Raw genomic sequence first — 20,126 nt, forward strand, 5'->3', positions numbered from 1 at the left:
TTGGACAGTCTGACTTTCCAGTGGCAGGTGGAGACTCGGAGTGGCCAAAGATAGTGTGCCCTACCTTGAATACAAAAGGAAGACTTTTCTTCTCCTTCTGTTTTCTCTGGGGAAATGATCACTGTTTCCTAGTTTGATTACGGTATTCCTAGAGTGCAAGTGTAGTCTGTGTGAAACACCAGCGTACCTTAGGGGAAAAGCCTTTCCAGGATTCCAGATGTTTCATAATGTAAAACCGATGTTACCATGGTTCTTCCCCAGGAGTTATTGTGGGTGCCTGTGTGATGTATCCTCCCCTCCCTTTCTGTTTTGCATTAGGATGCAGTGTAATTGACATTTTACAAGAATAACAAGAGCTGTTATTCTTGATGACTGCTGTCAATGAAAGCATATTAATATAAGAACCTTCTGAAATGCTATTTAAATAAGATCTATATTTTCCATCTGCACACTTCTAAATAATACATTGTTAATCACTTTGGAGGTGGCTCTTTTACTTCATATAATAAATCTTTCCTATCATTTTGTGCCTTCAGTCACTTTGTTAATCAGGTTGTGTGCACTTAGGTCTGCTTTCAGGATAAGAAAATCAGGGCAGTAGAGACAGCTGTTACTGGAAAGAACCTGTGAATTAGAGCTGAATTGTAGCCCTAGCCTCTGTCAAACTGATGTGTCTTTGGACAAGTCAGCTCAACCTTCTGAGCGTCAGTTGCCTCATCCATAAAATGGGATAATCCCTGTCTTGCCTTCATTGTGGGCCTAGAGGGAGACTCAGATGAACTAACGGATATGAAAATGCTTAAGAACTATGATAAGGTATGTAACAACAATAGACATAATTGGCCTGCAAGCTTCCAGAGAATTAGAGACAGTGCCAGAATTAGTACCAGGGTATCCACCCATCCCGGCACCCTGTCTGAAAATCCAGCATTACCTCTGGCAGAGTTTTAGCATCCAGAAGGAGACATTCTCCCTTCTGTTTTCATCTTCACTTAACCTGCTTAATTTAGTTTTAGGTAACAATTCTATTAAGATTTTTATGCTTAATTGTTTTACTTATGGTAATAGGTTTTCCTTCTTTGTTCTTTTCAATCTGATTAGGAAATCTGTACATAGACTCCAGGCAAAATCTCCCTCCTTCAGTGATGCCGCCCCCTGGTTATCCTCACATCCCACAGGCACTCAGCACTCCAGGAACAACGATTGCAGGTAATTTGAGGCGTGATGTGTTGGGGTTGGTGCTCAGAGTTTAATACTGAAGGGCTTTTTTAGCTTTCCCAGCAGTGAATGAAGCTACCTCAGGAGGGAGTGAACTCCCTGTTTCAGAGAGAGGGGTGGGGTGCAGAATATGTATAAAATGAGGATCATTTATAGAGAGACTTTTCATTTATAGAGATCATTTATGTAGAGACTTGAGGGTGGATGAGTGAGAGCATGTGCGTTGAGTTCCTGGCATGAAGGAGTGTTCAGTAGGTGTTTGTTTCGTCTTCCTTCCTTCTCTCGCGAGTCACTGCTGATGTTGGTTCCTTCCAGGCCATCACGGAGCCATGAGCCAGCAGCACATGATGCCTTCCCAAGCCTTCCAGATGCGGCGCTCTCTGCCTCCAGATGACATCCAGGATGACTTTGATTGGGATTCAATTGTGTAGAGCTTGTTTCTCAAGGCTCCAGACCCAGTGTCACCTTTCTGTGCAGTGGAAGGGAAAGGTTTAAGAGAATCCAGTGGAGAAAAGAAAGTTGCTAATCATTTTACCAATGTTATCAAAATTTTTTTTGAAGACAATCAAGATTTTAGCTGGATGACTTACTGCTTTTATCTGACCCAGACGAGTACTACATGTTTGTCTCCCTGCCAGCTGCCCTATGTAGCTCCTAACTGTTGTGTGATTTGAACGGCTTTTGCATATTGTGTCAGTTTGATGTTGACCACAAGTGCCAGACTGATTTTTCAGACAGAGCCTGTTTTGCTGCAAGCAGTTTATAGATGCATATGTATAAGTATGTGTACAAACATTACTAAAAGGCTTCAGTTTTTTTCTAATTGGATTATTGTGTCTTGAGAAGAAAGTTACTGTGAGTTTTTATTCTTTGTTAGGCTATTTTATGCAGAATGCTTTTAACTGATGTAGGCAACTGAAAGGAAATAGATTTTTTTCAAAGCCCAGTTCCCCTTATTTAAAATCTTTTTTGGAAATGTGAGTATTAAGTTCTCCTTAGTAAGTCATAGAGAACCCAGAATTTGATACTCTCCAAACAATCTAAAGGGGCACGTTGTTCCCGAGTAGCAGGAAGGACTGACCGGATGTTTTTTGATGCCTGGGGGATTCTAGAGTTCATGTTATACCTTGTCAGCATCTGTTTTTCTAAGTCTGCACTGTCTGCCAGTTCTAAATGTGTTTGATTGATTAGAATCTGGGCATTCTTGGCTTTTTAAACAAATCAATGTCTCCACATTCACTTACGTATTTATTATTCAAAAGTGTTATTTTAATATTTATTGCTATCTTCTGTGAATGCCCAACTCCTGTTGGGTTCATTAAGAAGAAATGCAGTGTCTGCAAGCACAGAATTAGTTTTCTTGATAAGAGTTTACAGACAAGACAATCAGAGAGAGATTGTGTCTTTCTCTTTGTCATTATTCCTGCCTTGTGAGTATATTCTCTATCTTTGCGTTTCTGCTGATTGAGACATTAGCTCAGTAAGATTTTCTGGAATTTGAATCTGAGCTCATTTGGGCTACAGAACAGCAGGGCAGTGCTTATCAAGCAGCTTTCCCCCATTCTCTTTCCATTTAGGGAGCGCTGAGAGGAGCGTAGAGCCACACGTGGGTTCTGTGTGCCTCACTCTCCAGTGCAGTAACTGTCGCGTGGCCTGCTGTTTCTGTTGTCCTGTGTGCCTGTGTATGCATGCCGTTTGGTTCCTTTCTTTGAATGCAGCCTGCATCTTAGGATTTTTTATTAGTTTGGTTTTTTTTTTTGTTTTATATCACAGTTATTTTGCATGGATTGATTGTCTTAGTTTTATAATGAAACTGAGAGAAATGAGATTTCTTTTTTCAATGAATAGATTTTGAATTGATTCTTTAGACCAAAAACAGATTTTTTTTTTCTTTCAGTTCTAATGGTGAAATAAAATGTTCCATGAAATCAAGGAGTACTAACTGCTCACTGGTTGCTCTTTAGCATTACTAGTCTCTGTCAGCCATGCCTAAGTCACTTTAATTACCCTTACTGATTCTGTGATTGAGTAATCTCTACTTGGACTAAGCAAAACATCTTTATTTCTCTGTGTGTATGTGAGAGTGTTTGTGAACGTCTGTGGGTATTTTTTTAATGGAGTGTTGCCTTGAATGAATTACTGGGAAGCCAGCCATGGTAAGGGCTGGTGAGGGTGGGGAGAAAGGAAGGGCTCTATGTTCCTGTTGTTTGGACCCTGCTTGGCATGGGAAAGGAAATTCAGTTCCAGCCCCTTGGATCAGTAAAAATCGGGGGATTCTGGAAAGGCAGCCAATAGGCCCCTCTTAGATGGATCAGAGGCAAGATGAGATAGCGGCCTGCAGAGAAAAAGCTTGGAAAAAAGGGGGGAGGGTGATTCTTAGTCTGCTCAAGTCACTGTTCTCTAGATACCAAAATAGCTGTTTTGAATCTTTAAATCGTGTGGGTAGCAATGTGCACTTTAAACAATTTGAGTATTGGAATGCAGTAGCTTATACTGAGTGATTCAGATAGAAACCACTGATGAAGATTTTACAAATTGTGTGAAGCTAATTTCCCATTCAGCAATCATTTACTGATGTGCAGTGATCCAGATTTTTGTGAGAATTTAAACTTAGCATGAATGGCCCTGGAGGCAGAGCCTCCACCCAGACCCATCCCACTCTAGTTAATGCACAGGACTGGGCAGCCCAGGACGGGCTTCCTGGCAGGTCCGGCCAGCACAGCTACCTGGCGAGGTGCACCGCGTCCCTCTAGTGGCTGTCTCAGTGGGTAGTTGTTAATGCAAAGCAAGTTCTGTCTTGGGCTTAAATTGACTGAAGACTTGGGGAAAAGAATCAAATGCATATAATCAAATGGGGGCACTCTGTCCAGGAGAATAATCCGACTGGCATTTGTGGCAGTTTTTGAAATGTAAATGTATTCATGTGTGTTTTTGTAAATACGTGTCTCTCAGATGTCCTTTGAAGTGGGAGGGAATCAATCTGGGGATTATTTCAAATGGAATAGAGTATTTTGATATTGTTCATTCAGAGGGTGACGTGTACATATCTATATTGTATATATGTGATGAAATGCATTGGCTTTCTGTGCACACACAGTCTGCTCTCTGTACTGCTGTTGGCCAGTCAGTGTTTTAATGTTTCTACAGTTTTGCTATTGCACGATTTCATATTTTGCCTCTATGATGAACGGCACCCATTCTTTGTAACTGTTTAGTGCTGTAAAGAAATATTCCAAGTGTCATTAGGATTGTTGCTGCCAGAAGTGATATGCATGAATGGCACTTAAAATAAATATATTATGTTAACTCTATTTACAACACCAGTGGGTCTGTGTCATTTGCTGCAGTTGAGGGAACAAGACTGGAGCTAGTGCAGAAGCAGAAAGCCTGCAGTCTGTCCTTCCTTGGAGTCTCGGAGATCGTGTCCCACATATTGCTGTCTCAGAACAGTCATTGCTGCTGTTTACTGACCATCTCACTTGCTCTGTGAACTTGGGAAAATTATTTCCTTTCTCTCAGCCTCATTTTCCTCATTTACAGTTCCTATAAAGTGAGAATAATGCCTGCCTCCTAGAGTTGTAGAGGGATTAAATTAATTAAGGCATTTAGAACAGTACCCGGAACATAAAAAGTACTCAGTATGTGCCAGGTGCTATGCTAAGTAGACCCTGTTATCATCATCTTACCTGTGGGAACAACTCACACAGAGGTGTGAAGGCATCCCCAGATCCTTTGTTGACAAGAGGTAGAGCTAAGGTTTGAATCCAGATCTTTTGACTCCAACCTCATGTTCTCTTAACACCATCCACATTATTCCAGGGGAATTCCCCCGGACCCTAGTCTTGCCCCCAGCACTGCCTTCCCAGAGAGCTCCTTCCAAAAGGTGAAAGTGGAGCTTCTTAATATCTGTGGAGCCCAGAGTGTCAGGCATTCCCCTGCGAAATCCAGAGATGAGAAACCCACAGTTCCTGTCTGTAGGGGGTGCAGACTTCCCATGACAGGGAGCAAATGCCAACACGGGGACACTGCCCAGGGAAGCTACTCTGAAGGTGCCACCTGGCAGGAAGATTCTGGGGGTCAGCAGTTAGGTCATACTGAGGCTGGGGCATTGGCTTAGGGAAAACTTGGAGTGGGTATGGGCTATTTTGAGTCCTTGTAGGGTCCTAGATAGACAGGGAAGGCATTTCCATTTATATCACTATGCTGAGCCAGGCTGGGAAGCTAGAGTAGCATGGAGAAGGGGTGGGGTTGAAGCTAGAGAAGTGGCGGATTGCTAGTTAAGAGCCAAGCACCAGCGATTCTATGGGATGAGTGGTAGTGTCCCAACCTGATGATGGAAGCATGCTCGATGACACTGATGAAAGACCAACAACACTGGTGGGAAATAGACATGAAGCTGTGGTCTGTCTCAGGAGCGGGAGGACTTCCTACCAATCCCATGATCCTGCCCAAGACCTCTCCCTGCTTCTGACTTAACCCATACAATGCTGTGTACTTCAGGGTCCCTTTTGTCTGAGCATCTCAACACTGAGTGTCATTCTACTGGGTAAAACATTGCCCTTGGATGCAAGTCAGCTGCTTCCAAGACAGACTGTAAGCAAGAATTGGGAAAAATGGCCATGTTGGGCTTACTGAGACACTGTGTTTATCTCCAGCATGATTTTCCAGAGGATTTTGGACTTAACCTCCTGGTATCTCTCTCACCATATGATAAGCAACTAGTCAACCACACATTTGGTAAGGGACTGCACCAGAGCCAGAGTCCAACCCCAGGTCAAGGCTGCTTTGGCCCTGCTCTCAAGCTGTGTCCCCGAGCAACGCTGACCCCAGAAGTCAAGAGTAGGGCAGTCACCATGTATTCCTTGTTTCTTTACGTACTCCAAGTACTTGATACAGGTGATCAGATTTCCCCTTCAGCTGTGTGGTAGACACTCTTGTTATCAACCTACTGCAAAGGAAGAATCTGAGCCGCAAAGTGATTAAGTCACCTGCCCTGGGCCATCCAGCCCCATATCTCAAACCCAGGTCGTCCAGCCCCAACGCCTGCACTCCGCTGCACTGCTCTGTCAGTCCATACCAGGCAAGGAACGGGAGCCTTAGAACAAAGCCATGAGGCTGCAGTAAGGAGCAGAGGCCGCCAGAGGGCGCAGGGCCACCAGCTGTGTGCTTTTACTTGTTTGGAAGGCTTCCTTTACCACAAGTGCTGTGTTCTGTCCTCTGCAGCCCCCACAGAGCTGGGTGCTCCTCCAGATAGATAGGGACCCCCAGGGCCCACCTCTCAGAATCTGTTCTTTCATCATGAAAGCTTGCTGGAGGGAGCCAAGGAGCCCCCTCTAGTCTGGAGTGGGGCCCACTCTAGAGCAGCCTCTGAGCAGAGACATCACTTTGCCAATAAAGGTCCATCTAGTCAAAGCTATGGCTTTTCCAGTAGTCATGTACAGATGTGAGAGTTGGACTATAAGAAGGCTGAGTGCCAAAGAATTGATGCTTTCCAGCAGTGTGCTGGAGAAGACTCTTGAGGGTCCCGTGGACGGCAAGGAGATCAAAGCAGTCAATCCTAAAGGAAATCAACCCTGAATATTCATTGGAAGGACTGATGCTGAAGAAGCTCCAATACTTGAGCCATCTGATGTGAAGAGCTGACTCATTAAAAAAGAGCCTGATGCTTGGAAAGATTGAGGACAGGAGGAGAACGGGGCAACAGAGAATGAGATGGTTGGATGGCATCACTGACTGAAAGGACATGAGTTTGAGCAAACTCTGGGCAAGATCGTGAAGGACAAGGAAGCCTGGCATGCTAGAATCCATGGGGTTGCAAAGAGTTGGACGTAACTTCGCTACTGAACAACAACAACACCTGAGCCTGCTGCCCTGGCTCAGCCCCAGTGGTGCCCACTGTCCCCAACTCCAAGGTTAGGGTGGGGAAGGTCACCCCGCCATCCACCGCAGCTGAGTTTCCTGAGGCTCTGCTCTTCTGGGACCTCAGCTGATGCATTATTTGGGCAGGTGTGGGGAGGGCCATGGTCAGGCCAGCCACAAGCCTTGCCACTGTACATCCACCCTTGTCCTCCCACCCCTCCCTCCGAGCCCCCCCCCACCTCCGCCCACACTCACACATCAACCCCTTTGGCCATCACAAACATTATGATTATTGCCACTATTTGCCAGGCCCTGTGCCCAGCACTTGACAGCCGTTATCTGAGTTAGCACTCCCAGTGCCTTGGAGGTTGATGTCATTTATCTCCCTTTTACTGCTGGACATTGCCATTCAGAGAGGTGAAGTCATTTGCCCAAGGTCACCGTCGTGAGAGGTTGGCAAGGGGATGGGAACCCAGAGCTGCCTTACTCCGGTCTGCTCTTGGCACCAAGGCCTATGACCTCTTCCTCAACACTCCCTGGTTGCCCTTGACCTTCCTTGGGGCCAGTCTCCACACCCATCCCAACGCACCCCACCCTAGCCTGAGCTGACGTCACTGGGTGAATGCCACCCCTCTCAGGACGCAGCCCCCAGAAGGTCAGAGAGGCAACTTCCTGTCCCAACAATGGCAATAAAGATGTCCGAGGACACTTCTCACCCTTCCCACACCTGAGTGACGTCCACGGGCAGAGGCCTTCCTGGGAACGGTCCTCCGAGAGCGTGAGTGTGTGAGCTGTGACTGGGGTGGGGGCGGGGGCCGTGTGTGTGCAGGTCCCCTAAGTCAGGGTAACTGCGGGTGCTGATTGTGCTCGTGTGGCCTTCCGCACATGTGCGCAAGACCTTGTATGTGTGTGCTTGTGTGTCTGTGCCTGGGTATGTGTGTTGCCTGTATGATTGTGACTGTGTGCCTTGGTGTGCCTGTGTGTGACCACGAACCGCAGACAGGAGGGAAGCATTCTGTCGGAAGGGAGGGCCGGATGGCTCCTAACCTCATCAGCCACTCGTGTCTCCCTCTGTGGCCCCCGTCCCGGGAGACAACTTGCCTGGGATAGAGCTGGGGTTAGGACCCTCAGATCTATTCTTCCCCCTTTCTCATCATATTCCTGGCCTGGCCCCTGTCACTGCTCCTCCCTGCTGTGGCCCTTTGGACAGGCACCCAGATCTATCTATACTACCCGTTCCTGCCCCCGGGCAGTTCCTACCCTCCTCCTTGTCCCCCCAGCCCCCAGATTTCCTGGTCAGACCAGAAACTGGTCTACTGTGAGCTGCTGGCCTGTGCCTGAGCACGTTCCCTGCAGGCCTCAAAGGCCAGAATCACACCTGAGACCATGGAAACAACATAGATTCTGCAGTCAGAAGAACATAAAATTCCATCTGGGCAAGACATTGCCCTCTCTGAGCCTCAGTTTCCTCATCTGTATAATGGGATTAGAGTGTTGATGAGACCATCCATGAGCAGTCAGATGGAAGCAGCCAGCCCAGGCCCTGGAATGTTGCCGATCCCAAGGGCCCATCTACCTCCCCTTCTTGCCCCCTTCTCTTGCTTCTCTTCCACAGGTCAAGACCCATCATTCCCCTGCAACACCATCCTTCCAAGCACCCCTGGCTCTCTCGGGGCACCATGAGGGTGGGACACACCCCTTTTCTCCTAGACCAGTGCAGCAGCCATGCCTAGACTGTCCACTCCCAACACCAAGGGCCATGACGGTGTTTCTAAATCACAGCTCCCCTCTTCTCCCTGGCTTCCCACTGTCACCAAGTCGAGGGCAAAACGCCTCCACTTGATGTGTAGAGCCTCCTCTGACTCCTCACCCACAGCCAGAGGGTGTCACACTCTCTGCTTCAGCCCGTCCTCCTACTTTGGGCTTTTTGATGCCAGCCTTTGCTGTGCAGCCCCCATCTCTGTCCATCCAAATCCTCCCATTGATCAAGGCCCAGTTCAAACACCACCTGGTCTGGTAAGTGTCCCCAGACCTGGTCTCAGGGGCACCTTTTTCCCCGAGGAGCCTCAGAGGAACTGTGCCTGTGTCTCCTCCCTCTAGCCTGTGGGCTCTGGGGCCCATGGCAGGAGCTCCAGATGGGTCTCCTTCCGTCCCTGACAGCCTTTGGGAGCAGCGGTTGCTTCTGTGGTCAATGCCCACAGGGAGCCAGGGTTACTGGGGGTAGTTGCTGGGGGGATGAGGCAGCAGCTGGCCTGCCATGTGGGGAGCAGATGGTGAATGGAGCTCCCCAGGTGCCTCATCCTCACCAGGCCACGGGGATGTGAGATGACACTGCCAAGCAAACAACCAGACACACCCTCTGTCCACTCCCCAGCTGCCCCCCCAGAGCATCACGGGAGACATTCTGCCCACCCCAGCACCTGGGAGAGGGAAGGGCACCCTGAACCCCAACCTGGACTTCAGCTCGAGCCCATAGGCTTCACATTCCCACTCTGTTGTCCACTTTCCTTCTCTGTGAAATGGATGTCGCTGTAAAACAGGGTCTGACTCAGAGGCTTCACCCTTCTTCTCCTCCTTCTGCGAAGATGGAAGTCTGAGGGCCAGGAAGACAGGGCAGGAGGTACGAACCAAGCAGAAGTTTCAGCTTTTCTTTGGCACTTGGGAGAACTGGCCTCTGCTCTGGAATTTACAGCTTTGTGACCGCAGCTGCTGCCAAGCCCACCTTGGCAATGAGTCTGAAAAGCTGCGCCTTCCTCTAGGCTGAGCCGGCCTGCCCCATGCCCGTGTCTGCGCCTCCCTCTCTGTTGGCTAGGTGCCCTCATGCCGAGCACCATCAGGGCAACTGTGCCCGAAGCTTCTGCCCGCGCCCTCGGGAAAGTTGTGGCGTCTTAACCTCTCCGGGCCTCTGAGCCTCAGTGTGCACACCTATAAAGTGGGGCTCTACAGTGACTCTTCAGGCATTCCCAGAGCTGGTCGGAGATTCACATACATCCGGCTGTCTTCCTCAGGCAGTTCTGGGCTCTTGGAAGAACGTCCAGGACGTGTTTACAAGCGGGATGGGGAGCCTGTGAACTGTGGGCCGCACCCTGCTCCTGGCCACACAGATCAATACGGGAGTCTCCAGCCTCCCACCTGCGCTCTGCTCCAGGCCTTCCTTCATGGGGTCAGCTGAGGCCTCCCGCCCTCAGGGGAGCAGAGCCAGGCCTGGGAGGACTGGGCCTCGGGGCGCCCAACTTTAACAGGCACACTGGAACCATGCTGAGGTCACCCCAACCCAAGAGTTCAACAACCTCTAGGCCAAAAACGATGGCAGTCGGCAACCTCACAGGGTCCAGAGGGCACCCTAATAACGGGGAATCCCGGCAGCTGCCAGAGTGGGTAAGGGGTGGTTGGGCTGCAGGCCGGGGTCTGGTTTCCACACCCGTAAAGCACGTACCCAGACCGAGTGCTCAATCCTCACTCCCTGTTACTGTTGTGATTAGTTCAAATACCACAGCCTCTCTGGTCTCCAGGCTGCCCTGGTGGCTCAGACGGTAAAGCGTCTGCCTGTAATGCAGGAGACCTGGGTTCAATCCCTGGGTCAGGAAGATCCCCTGGAGAAGGAAATGGCAAACCACTCCAGTACTCTTGCCTGGAAAATTCCATGGATGGAGGAGCCTGGTGGGCTACAGTCCATGGGGTTGCAAAGAGTCGGACACGACTGAGCGACTTCGCTGGCTCACTGGTTCGGGTCTCCTGTGGGATCAGGGGTAGCCACTAAGTACCCAGCCTTGTGTGGGTACTGGGGCCGCTGCGGAGCAAGACATAGGCTCTGCTCTCAGGACTTTGCAGGAGAGGGGGCGGGACAGATTGGTAGATTTTATCAGGGGAAAGAATAGGAAGCTGGTGGAGCCCAGGGGACAGATATGGTCTTAATACAGGCTTGCTGGGGCTGGAAGTCAGTGAGGAAAGTCTTCCAGGCAATCCAAAATCTACAATATAGTTGTCATTGTTTCCATTTTTCTGATGTAGACACTGAGGCTCAGAAAGAGCACACCACTCTTCACTGATGAGCAGGGACTCTACCCCAGGGCTGCCTGGCTCCAAAACTGGAGCTATTCTGCCAACATCAGGAATCCCCAACCTCTGGGATCTAATGCCTGATGATCAGAGGTGGAGATGATGTAATAATAATAGAAATAAAGTACACAGTAAACGTAAGCACTTGAATCATCCCTAGGCCTTTCCCCACCCACCCACCCTGGTCCATGGAAAAATTGTCTTTCATGAAACCAGTCCTTGGTGCCAAAAAGGTTGGGACCGCTGACCTACAGGGCCCCAGGTCTGGGCTCCTTCTTTTTGGGCTACTCCTAGGGAGACTTGGGATCCTGGGTGAAAGGTGAGCAGGGAGCTGACCATGATGAGCTTTGAATGCCAGGACAGGGAGTCTGGGCTTCCTTCTGAAGGTGTTGGGCAGCCACTGATGGGTTTTCACATGGGGAGGCAGATAGAGGTGGTATGGCCTGGAAGGCTATGGAGGTTCAGGAGTTTGTCAGAAGAGGTGGCCTTGGATGTGAGCGTCCCCAAACAACCCAGACTGACCCACTTGCCTGTAAGGAATGATGAGGGGTGTTGGGGTGCTGGGGAACCAAGACCACAGGACTCAGGTGTGGGCCTGGGGTGGTCCAGAACCCCAGGCTTCCAAGGGGGCCCCAAGATCCAGCAGCTTCAATGCAGGAGAGGAGGGAGGGGGCCTGGATCCACACCTGGGCCCACGCTGGGCCAGGGAATTGGCGGGGAGAGAGGGAGGGTACTGGTTTCCATTTCCCAGGGAAGATGTCAGAGGCAGGGTTGGGTAGGGTCAGGCCCAAAGGGCTGAGGCCTGGGAGCCATTTCCTCTTTCCCACAGTGCGGAGCTATGTCACTGCCACACACCTAGACCCCCACCCACCCCACCCCTGGTGTGCACCAGGTCAGCCCTGGCTAAGGGCGTATGGGAGAAAGAGGATGCAGGAACCAAAGCCCCCTCCCTTTACCCCTAATCCCATGGTGCCTCAGGAGGGAAAGGACTGAGAACCAAAGGGAACCAGAGACAGGGCTCCTCAGCTCACAGCAGCCTATTCAACCCCATCCTTGATGCTAAACTGAATCCCAGTCCAGCTCCCCATCCAACCCCAGTCACAGACCTGACCCCCACCCACTCCTCCATCTCCGCTGCAGACTCAACTCCAACCTTAACCAAGCACAGAACCTGAACCTCACTCCAGCCAACCTCCATGTCAGGGACAGTCCCTACATCATCCTAGCCGCACCCCCAATTCTAACCCTGACCCTGACCCTTACCCCATGCCCAAGCTCAGCTCCACCCTGACCCTGACCCAAACTCGAATTCGAGTCCTAACCTGAACTCCTTTCACTCTCTGCTACTTCATTTTGCCCTAAGGTAACTCCAGCCCCAGCTGGAAACCTATGAGTGGTCTTAACCCAGCTTCTACGCTAGCCCAGCTCAAGTCCACCCAACCCCAGTTCCAACGGCAGCAGCAACCTCAGCTACACTCCTCCTGGTCTGTACCTGTGCTCACCTCCATCCCAGTCACAATAAATTCTACCCTGATTCTAGCCTTACCTTCAACCCAAACTCCATCCTTAACCCTACTGTACCCTGTCCATACCTAACCCTCCACTGGTGTTCACTCCCACCCAGCTCTCAGCTAGCAGAGGCCACCACATGGCTGTTCTGGATACGTAGACTTCAGCACATATACACACCCCTCATACACACTAACACACTTCAGTCCACACACACACCTCTGTGTACATACACACACACACTCTAGAAAAGGAGGGAAGTTTAGTCTGGTTCTGAGGATTAGCCTGAGAGGGCAAGTTAACCAAGTGTTTCTTGCTCCTCCCTGGGGTTGAACCCCTTTGAAGTTCCCTCCAATTTCCCCTTCAGTGTTGACTCTCCCCACCCAGGGATTCCCACCCCTACCTCTTTGTTTGGAGCCTCCTTGGCTTCCAGCCAGATTGGTTTGTAGATTAGAACAAAGCAGCTCCTGGGGCTGCCCTTCCTCTGTGTCCAGGAGGCTCTGCTCAAAAAGAATACAATAAACATGCACTCTGCTGGAGTACAGAGTTCATGGGGGTCAGAGTCTAGAGGGGCAAAGACGCACACCCAAGTAACTCAACTCGACCAGATCCCAGGTAGGGAATGTTATCTGGTTCTGTGAGAACAAAGAGAGGTTATTTAGCTGAGGATGCAGTGGGGGCTACTGGATCTGGGCCTTAATGTTTAAGTAGGAGTTCATCTAGTGATGAGGAAGGAAAAACCTTCCAAGGCAAATGGAACCACATATTCGAAGTCAGAATTGAGCTTGGCAGGAAAGGCCAGGATGGAGGAGATTAGGCTGAGTTAGTTGTGGGAGGGGGAGCAGAAAAAAAAAGGGATGCGGTGGAGGGAGGGGGGAGATGGTGAGAGAAGCAGGGGTCAAGGGAATCAGGAAGGAGGAGAAAAAACACATTTGAGGAAGATATGAACCTGCTGGATGGACAGGGCAGCAGACCCAGCACAGGATGAGAACAGACTGGCTCAGACCAGGAGGCTGATCCCCAGAGGGGCCAAAGGGAACCAGAAGCTGCTGCTACTGTTGACCAAAATAATGATAACTCAGAGGTCTGAACTGTGTGCTTTCTGCGTGCCGGGCATTGAGGTAAGCGTCTTTCTAACCTCATTAATTCTCACTCCCATGAGATATGCATTATCATGTTGGTTCCCAGAGAGAATACAGGGAGCTCTGAAGTTCAGAGATGGAAACAATTTGCCCAAATTCACATACATCGAAATGGGGCAGTAGATGGGGCTTGAACCCAGGCCTACGGATGACAGAGCGGAGTCCTCTCTCAAAGTCACAGTGGTTAAGCCTTGTACCCGCCTTGGTTGTGTCATCTCTCAGGACTCGAAGCCCCCTTGAAACCTCCTCCTCCCCCCAGGCTGAATTACTCACATTTCCCCACTTCTACCAGGCCTATTTTACTTCCCTGCTCTCCCACACGTGGCATTCTCAGCAAAAAATGGCCTTCTACCCTTGGCCCCTTCTCTAAGAAAATTTTCACCCATTCTCGAAAACCAAGTGCTGGCATAACCTCCTTTGGGAAAACTTCCTGAACTGCCCTGCCCCTGGGCTAGGTGAATGGCCCCTCCATTCCCCTTGCCCACCCACTCCCCTAATAACCCTGCACTTGCCCCTGCCTGGGCCACCCTCTTTAAGGGCTAGGTGCAGTCTGCAGCCCCACCCTGGCACAAGGCCTGGTGGTGAATGAATGCAGAACCCAGTCCAGTCGTGGGTTAAAGTGGGAATCCAGGGAGGGGCTGGGGCTCTTCCCTGGACTGATCTCTTATCTGCCAGGGCGGTCTTGAGCCTTATCTGATTAGGATTGAATTGACCAGCAAGCAGCTGAGATGCTCATCAAGACTCCTGAGTTACTCAGTAACCCTGCCCTCTTTAAAAGTCCCAGTGTTTCCCCCTGGCATCCAGAACCAGTCACTCTTCTCTCTTGGGTGCTGCCACCATGAACACCTTCCTGCTGTCCGCCCTGTGCCTCCTTGGAGCCTGGGCCACCCTGACAGGAGGAGTCATCGTGAAGGTAAGTTCTCTGTCCCCACCATTTTCCAGACTGCTCTCTACCTATAGGATGCAGGGCCTGTCCTCTGATAAAGCAACCCCTCCCTGGGGACTGAGGGTGCGGTATGTCTAAGGCTTGGCTCTGCCCCACGGATCTCCTTCTCAGTCCTGCCTCTCACACCTTTCGTTTTCAAACTCAGAAAGATCAGGAAGAGAGAAGAGAAACAGTCAGGGAAACGCAGGTGACCAGCCAATTTACAGAGTGCTTGCCGTGACCAGGCTCCACTGGGGCCCCAGGATCACTTTGGGAAGAAGAGATTGCTAGCCCCATTTCTTAGAGGGGGGGGGGGGGAAATGGAGCCTTAGAGTTTGTAATTTGTCATGGGCACGTGGTTGGGAAGTGAAGGAGCTCAGTTTCATTCCAGACCTTACTTCTCAGCCAAAGCCCTGACCTGGGTCTCAGAAATCACCTGGACACCCTGAAGGTCCTGACGGGAGGGTGTCCCTACTGGTGTGGATGCCAGCTAAAAGGCCAGTCTGGCACTCATTAGGGGCCCTACTCTGGCTCCACAGCCAGGCCCCGGGAGGCCTTTTATTGCTTCTCAAACATCAGCCAGGCACCAGGCTGGAGCTGGGGGCCAGGGGATCAGCCCACACTGCTCTCAGGCAGAGGTGAAGACAACCCGGTATAGCCACGTGGATTCGGGAAGCCTGGATCTGGTCCCAGCTCTGGTCCCCACAGATCAGCACCATGGCTCCCACTAGTAGACACCTATTGTGTCCCTGACACTTCGTGTCTGTTTTCTCCATTCCTTATATAACATGCAGAACCTAGGCTCCCGGAGTGTAATGACCTGTTCATGATTCCAAAGCAAAACCAGGATCCAAGCCTAGTGTCTGGCTGTAAAGCTTGAACTCTGACTACCTCATATTGCCCCACGGCGGAGCACCTGGCTCCCATATGCCGCAAACACTGCTCAAGTGCCTCTGGGCCGGGAGAGGGGTCACTTCTGGAGGAGGCAGTCAGGGAGCAGGCTGCAGCCTGGCCTCACACTCCGAACATGTCTCTCTCAGGATGGAGACTTCTCCTTTTCTCTGGAGTCGGTGAAGAAGCTCAAGGACCTCCAGGAGCTCCAGGAGCTCCAGGAGCCTAGGATCCCTAGAAATCCTGGTGGACACATCGCTTCCAACCTTTGTAGCTTGCCTACTTTTCCCGAAGAACTCAAGCCTCTTTGCAAGGAGTCCAACGCCCAGGAGATCCTGGACAGGCTGGGTGAGTAACCCTCTCTCTGAAGAGTCTGAAGAGCCGGGGGCCCATGGATTCCCGGATTTGTAGCTCTTGAAGGAGAGGTGTGTTCTGATTGGTGGGATTCCGAGGACGGGCTCTACTCTGATTGGTGGGTCTGTTAAGCCCTCTGTTGTGCTTCTGGGTTCTTCTGGTCTCAGCTGTAGCAGCTGAGTAGACTCTTCTAACTGGCTGGCTTGAGTGGTACTTGTGTCCTGGTTTGTTGCTGAAAGCCCCGCTGGTCAGAAAGGACAGGCCTCGGTTTCTCCTGGGTGGCGGGTGTCCAAACTCTGGCTCAAGTGAGGGAGGGAGCTTTGGGGAAGGGAAGCTGCGCTCACGGGGCTCCATCTCTCCCGTCCAGGGGCCATCGCGGCGGATCCAAGCACGTGTGAGATCTGTGCCTACGCGGCCTGTGCTGGATGCTAGAACAGATAGTACTCCCTGCCTCCTGTCCCTTCCCCGCAGGGCGCTCCTCCTCCTCACAGCTCAACCTACCCCGAATGCAGGAGTGAGGAGAGAGCAGCCTGAGGGGTGCCCAGCCCCTGCCCCACCGGAGCTGCTGATGCTTCCTAAGATCCATGCCCACCCGCGGCTAATAAACCAGATTCCAGAGCCCTCTCTGTGTTGCGTTCGTTCCTTCTTTTATCCGTCAGTCTACTCATCATCACACTTTAGGGATGCCTACCCTGCCCTCACCAGCTCAGGATTCAGTGTGCTATGTGCAAGTATGCCACTCTTTCTGCCAAGCCAGCACCCCTTCGGGCTGCCTCCTTGCACAGACGCTGAGGGGACTTAAGTCCACCATCCATCAATGGGCAGGTGGAAACTCTGCTTTTCTTTCACCATCCTCGGAGTCATCAAGCCCACTAAACCACAGGAGAGCACCTGAGCTGCTTTGGATGACCAACACAGGCATGGAGGGGCTATGCGGTCAGCCCCTGGCTGGAGAGTGTTCAAGGGGCCTCACAATCTAGCTCTACATTGACCACTTAAGCGCTGCCTCCTGCCTGCCACCGCCCCCCAGCCCCGCCCCACCCCCACCTCCTACCCACCCACCCCTCCCCGCCCCGCCCCCAGGGCCCACACCCCAAGCCATAGTTCTCACCATATCCTTTGTTCCACTTTTCACATTCCTGACCACATCATCCCTGCTCGGGGCCAAGTCCTCACCCCCGTGCCTCCTCTCAGAGGGCAGCCTTTCCTCACCCCTCCAGGAGGAGTCCTTATGCCCCCTCATCCTTGCTGCTCCCTGGGCCTCCCTGTGGATTAATGGCTTCGGAGTCTGGGGAAGTCCCTCTGAGCCCCGGGGCAGGTGAGGCCCGCCACGGGGCTGATCCTGTACACAGGGGGCAGGGCAAGCAACAGCTGCACCGTTTCGGCCCTGTGGTCCTGCTCAGGTCTTCCACATCCTGCGTGATGTTTGGAAAGTCGCTTTCCCACTCTGAGCCTCATCTCCTTCTCTGTAAAACCGGAATTGTAATTGTACTGACTTCCCAGGAGGCGCTAGTGGTAAAGAAACCTCCTGCCAGTGCAGGAGGCATAAGAGAATCGGATTCCATCCCTGGGTCAGGAAGATCCCTTGGAGAAGGAAATGGCAAGCCACTCCAGTATTCTTGCCTGGAGAATCCCATGGACAGAGGAGCCTGGTGGTAACAGTCCATGGAGTTGCAAAAAGCTGGACATGACTGAAACGACTTAGTGTGCACACACACAGCACACACCCAGAAATAGTGTGTGTGAATGTGTGTGTAATGCAAGAAAAGTTCAGATGCAAACAGAATGCAATAAGTGGTCAAAACAACAAAACAAAATACAAACAACAGAGAACGGTAGAGGGAATGAGGGAAAAGGAGGCAACCAGGGTCCTTCTTAGGGAAGGAAGAAGTGCCCGGGGTGATTCTGGCAGGATTCCCTGGGCTTCAGGAATCAGAGGGTGAGGCATCTTCAGGGCAGAGGTCAGTAAGGCTCTGTGAATGGGGAGAGAAGGCAGGGTGTTTGCATTGGCCCTTGGAGTTTGCACTGGGATGGATGTAATTTCAAAATCAGTGTGAAGGGAGAGAGGCAGAAGGCATTTCAGAAAATGGATGGGGTTTAATGCAGACACAGAATCAGGAAGGTCCATGGCACTGGCATGGTTCAGCCTGGATGATGTAGAGCCCAGGAGATGCACAGGGCTGGGTTTGAGCCTGATCTTGTCATTGATAGGCTCTGTACCCTTCTCTGAGACTTGGTTTCCTCATCTGAGAATGGAGATGATAACAGATCCCTCCTCCCAAGGTTGCAGGGGCACTTGATGAGAATGGTGGTGGGGCAGAAACACTTAATTTTCCCACTCTGAAGCCACACTCCGTCAATTCAGGCATTGCCCGTTACCAGTTGTGTGAATTTTGGCAGGTTAGTTAACCTATTCATCCCTCAGTTTCCTCATCTGTAAAATGGGAATGACAAGAATCCCTACTTCGTAGGGTTGAGTGAAGATTAAAATGGGTAATAGAGGAAAGGCTTTTAGAGGTCCCTGGGGGCCCATGTGAGCACTTTGCTGACGCTGTTATTATTTCTGTGCAGATGGCTCCACCATGTGCCTCGCATATAGTAGGTGCTCACTCAGTGGCAGTTGCCTTTACTGCCTCCTCCCCTGGCAGCTGGGAGACGAGGCCAGATGGTGCTGGGCTCAGGTTAGATATGAGAGATGGTACTGGGGAGCCTCAGAAGGGTAAGGGGCACTGTCGGAGCAGTGCTATGGTGTACGTCTGGCATGGTGGGCATAGAGAGCCTGCAGGGTGCAGGGCAGGGAGGAATCTCTGGGCTGGCAGGGGTTGTAGGAGTTGGGAGGCAGTGATGACAGAGGAAGGAGAGGAGCCCAGAGAGATGTAGGAGGCCTTGCAAAGGCCCCCAGGCCCCCGTGAGGGGAGCAGAGGAAGGAGCCAGAGTGGCCACTGGCCTCAGGCAGCTAGTCTGGAGGGATTCACCATGGCCATGGCCCTGGGATCTGTGTTCAGAGGGCACAACCCAAGGGTTTTCTCCTCTCTGGTTACCTGGGACAGAGGCCGAGGAGGAAGCCACTCTGGGAAGCCCTTCTTCCAGGAATCCCCAGCCTCAAGAAGAGCTCGGAAGGCCCTTGGAGGAAGGCGGTGGCTGCAGGGCATCCTCCCTTGGGTGTCCTCAGCTGTGGCCAGGGCCTGGGGTCACAGGGAGGCAGTAACATGGCAGTTCAGAGCAGAGACCCTGGCCCAGACTTCCTGGAAGAAGCCTGCTTTGCCATTGTGCTGAGCCTGTGATGCCGGGCTCACTAGCCCTCTCTGTACCTGGGTCCCTCACTCGTAAAGTGGATGTGATAATAATGAAGTATCTGCTGCACTGGACTGTTGTGAGAACTCAGTGAGTTAATATCTGCAGAGAGTTCAGAGCAGTGCCTAGGGTGTAGCAGATGCTCCGGAGATGCTGGGATCATTAATATTCCTCGGGGCCACCAGGGTGAAGAGAGGGAAGGAAGGCCTCCCACCTGGAGCTGGCCAGATGGTCCTGGGGAGCCCAGGAAGGGGGACAAGGGTGCACTAAGGCAGAGGGGGTTGGGGGGGCATGGGCAGAATCAGCCCAGAAGGTGCACTGAGTGGCTCTTCTCTCCACCTGTCCCACCCCACTCCCACCTTCAGGAGAGAGCCCCGTTCCTCCTCCCATTCTCTCCTCTTCTCCCCTCATCGTCCCCCAACTCCATCAGGAGCACAGAAGCTCTAGCTCTGTAGCTGGGCCAGGCCCTGAGCTTAGCTTGGGGGTCAGATGGGTCTGGGTGCTCTGTGCCTTCCCAACTCTGTGATCCCAGGCGACTCATTTCCATTCACAGCCTCACTCTTCCGATATGAAACAGAGCTTAATGAACCAACTCCACAGACAAGGAAACCAGGAAAATGCCTAACTCAGGGGTTAGGGAAGCTAACCTAGGGAAGTTCTGCTTAAGCCTCCTGGGGATGAACAAATGGACGCCTGGCTCCGAGTGTAGGTGGAGAATCTTTATTCAGCAGCAGGGCTGCTCCAGGAACCAAACTCTTCTCCAACTGTAGTTCCAATTGCTTTGCACCAGATCCAGCTGTCGGGCCCTGGAGGAAAGGGGATGACTGTGGTGGTGGGGACCCCCAGAGCCTGGATGGGAGTGGAGGCTCTGAAGG

The 20,126-nt window shown here is 51.5% G+C and overlaps 2 protein-coding genes across 8 annotated transcripts in view; both read left to right on the top strand.

Moving 5' to 3' along the window:
* FOXJ3 (forkhead box J3) overlaps positions 1–4,529 on the top strand; it is a 125,320-nt gene extending 120,791 nt beyond the window's left edge. For all 7 annotated transcript variants that reach the window (XM_005204917.4, XM_059885181.1, XM_059885180.1 and 4 more), the window contains 2 exons: positions 1,102–1,209; positions 1,534–4,529. In XM_005204917.4, coding sequence (XP_005204974.1) covers positions 1,102–1,209; positions 1,534–1,649 — 224 coding nt within the window. In that variant the 3' untranslated portion in view covers positions 1,650–4,529. The remainder of the gene's footprint in view (positions 1–1,101; positions 1,210–1,533) is intronic.
* A 10,060-nt stretch (positions 4,530–14,589) lies between these two features.
* GUCA2A (guanylate cyclase activator 2A) lies at positions 14,590–16,578 on the top strand. The gene is made up of 3 exons (NM_001205990.2): positions 14,590–14,700; positions 15,753–15,951; positions 16,325–16,578. The coding sequence occupies exons 1-3, from the start codon at positions 14,626–14,628 to the stop codon at positions 16,387–16,389; spliced, it is 339 nt and encodes a 112-aa protein (NP_001192919.1). The 5' UTR covers positions 14,590–14,625; the 3' UTR covers positions 16,390–16,578.
* The last annotated feature ends 3,548 nt before the right edge of the window (positions 16,579–20,126 follow it).

Source organism: Bos taurus, chromosome 3, assembly GCF_002263795.3.
Source record: "Bos taurus isolate L1 Dominette 01449 registration number 42190680 breed Hereford chromosome 3, ARS-UCD2.0, whole genome shotgun sequence".
Classification (NCBI taxonomy): Eukaryota; Metazoa; Chordata; class Mammalia; order Artiodactyla; family Bovidae; genus Bos; species Bos taurus.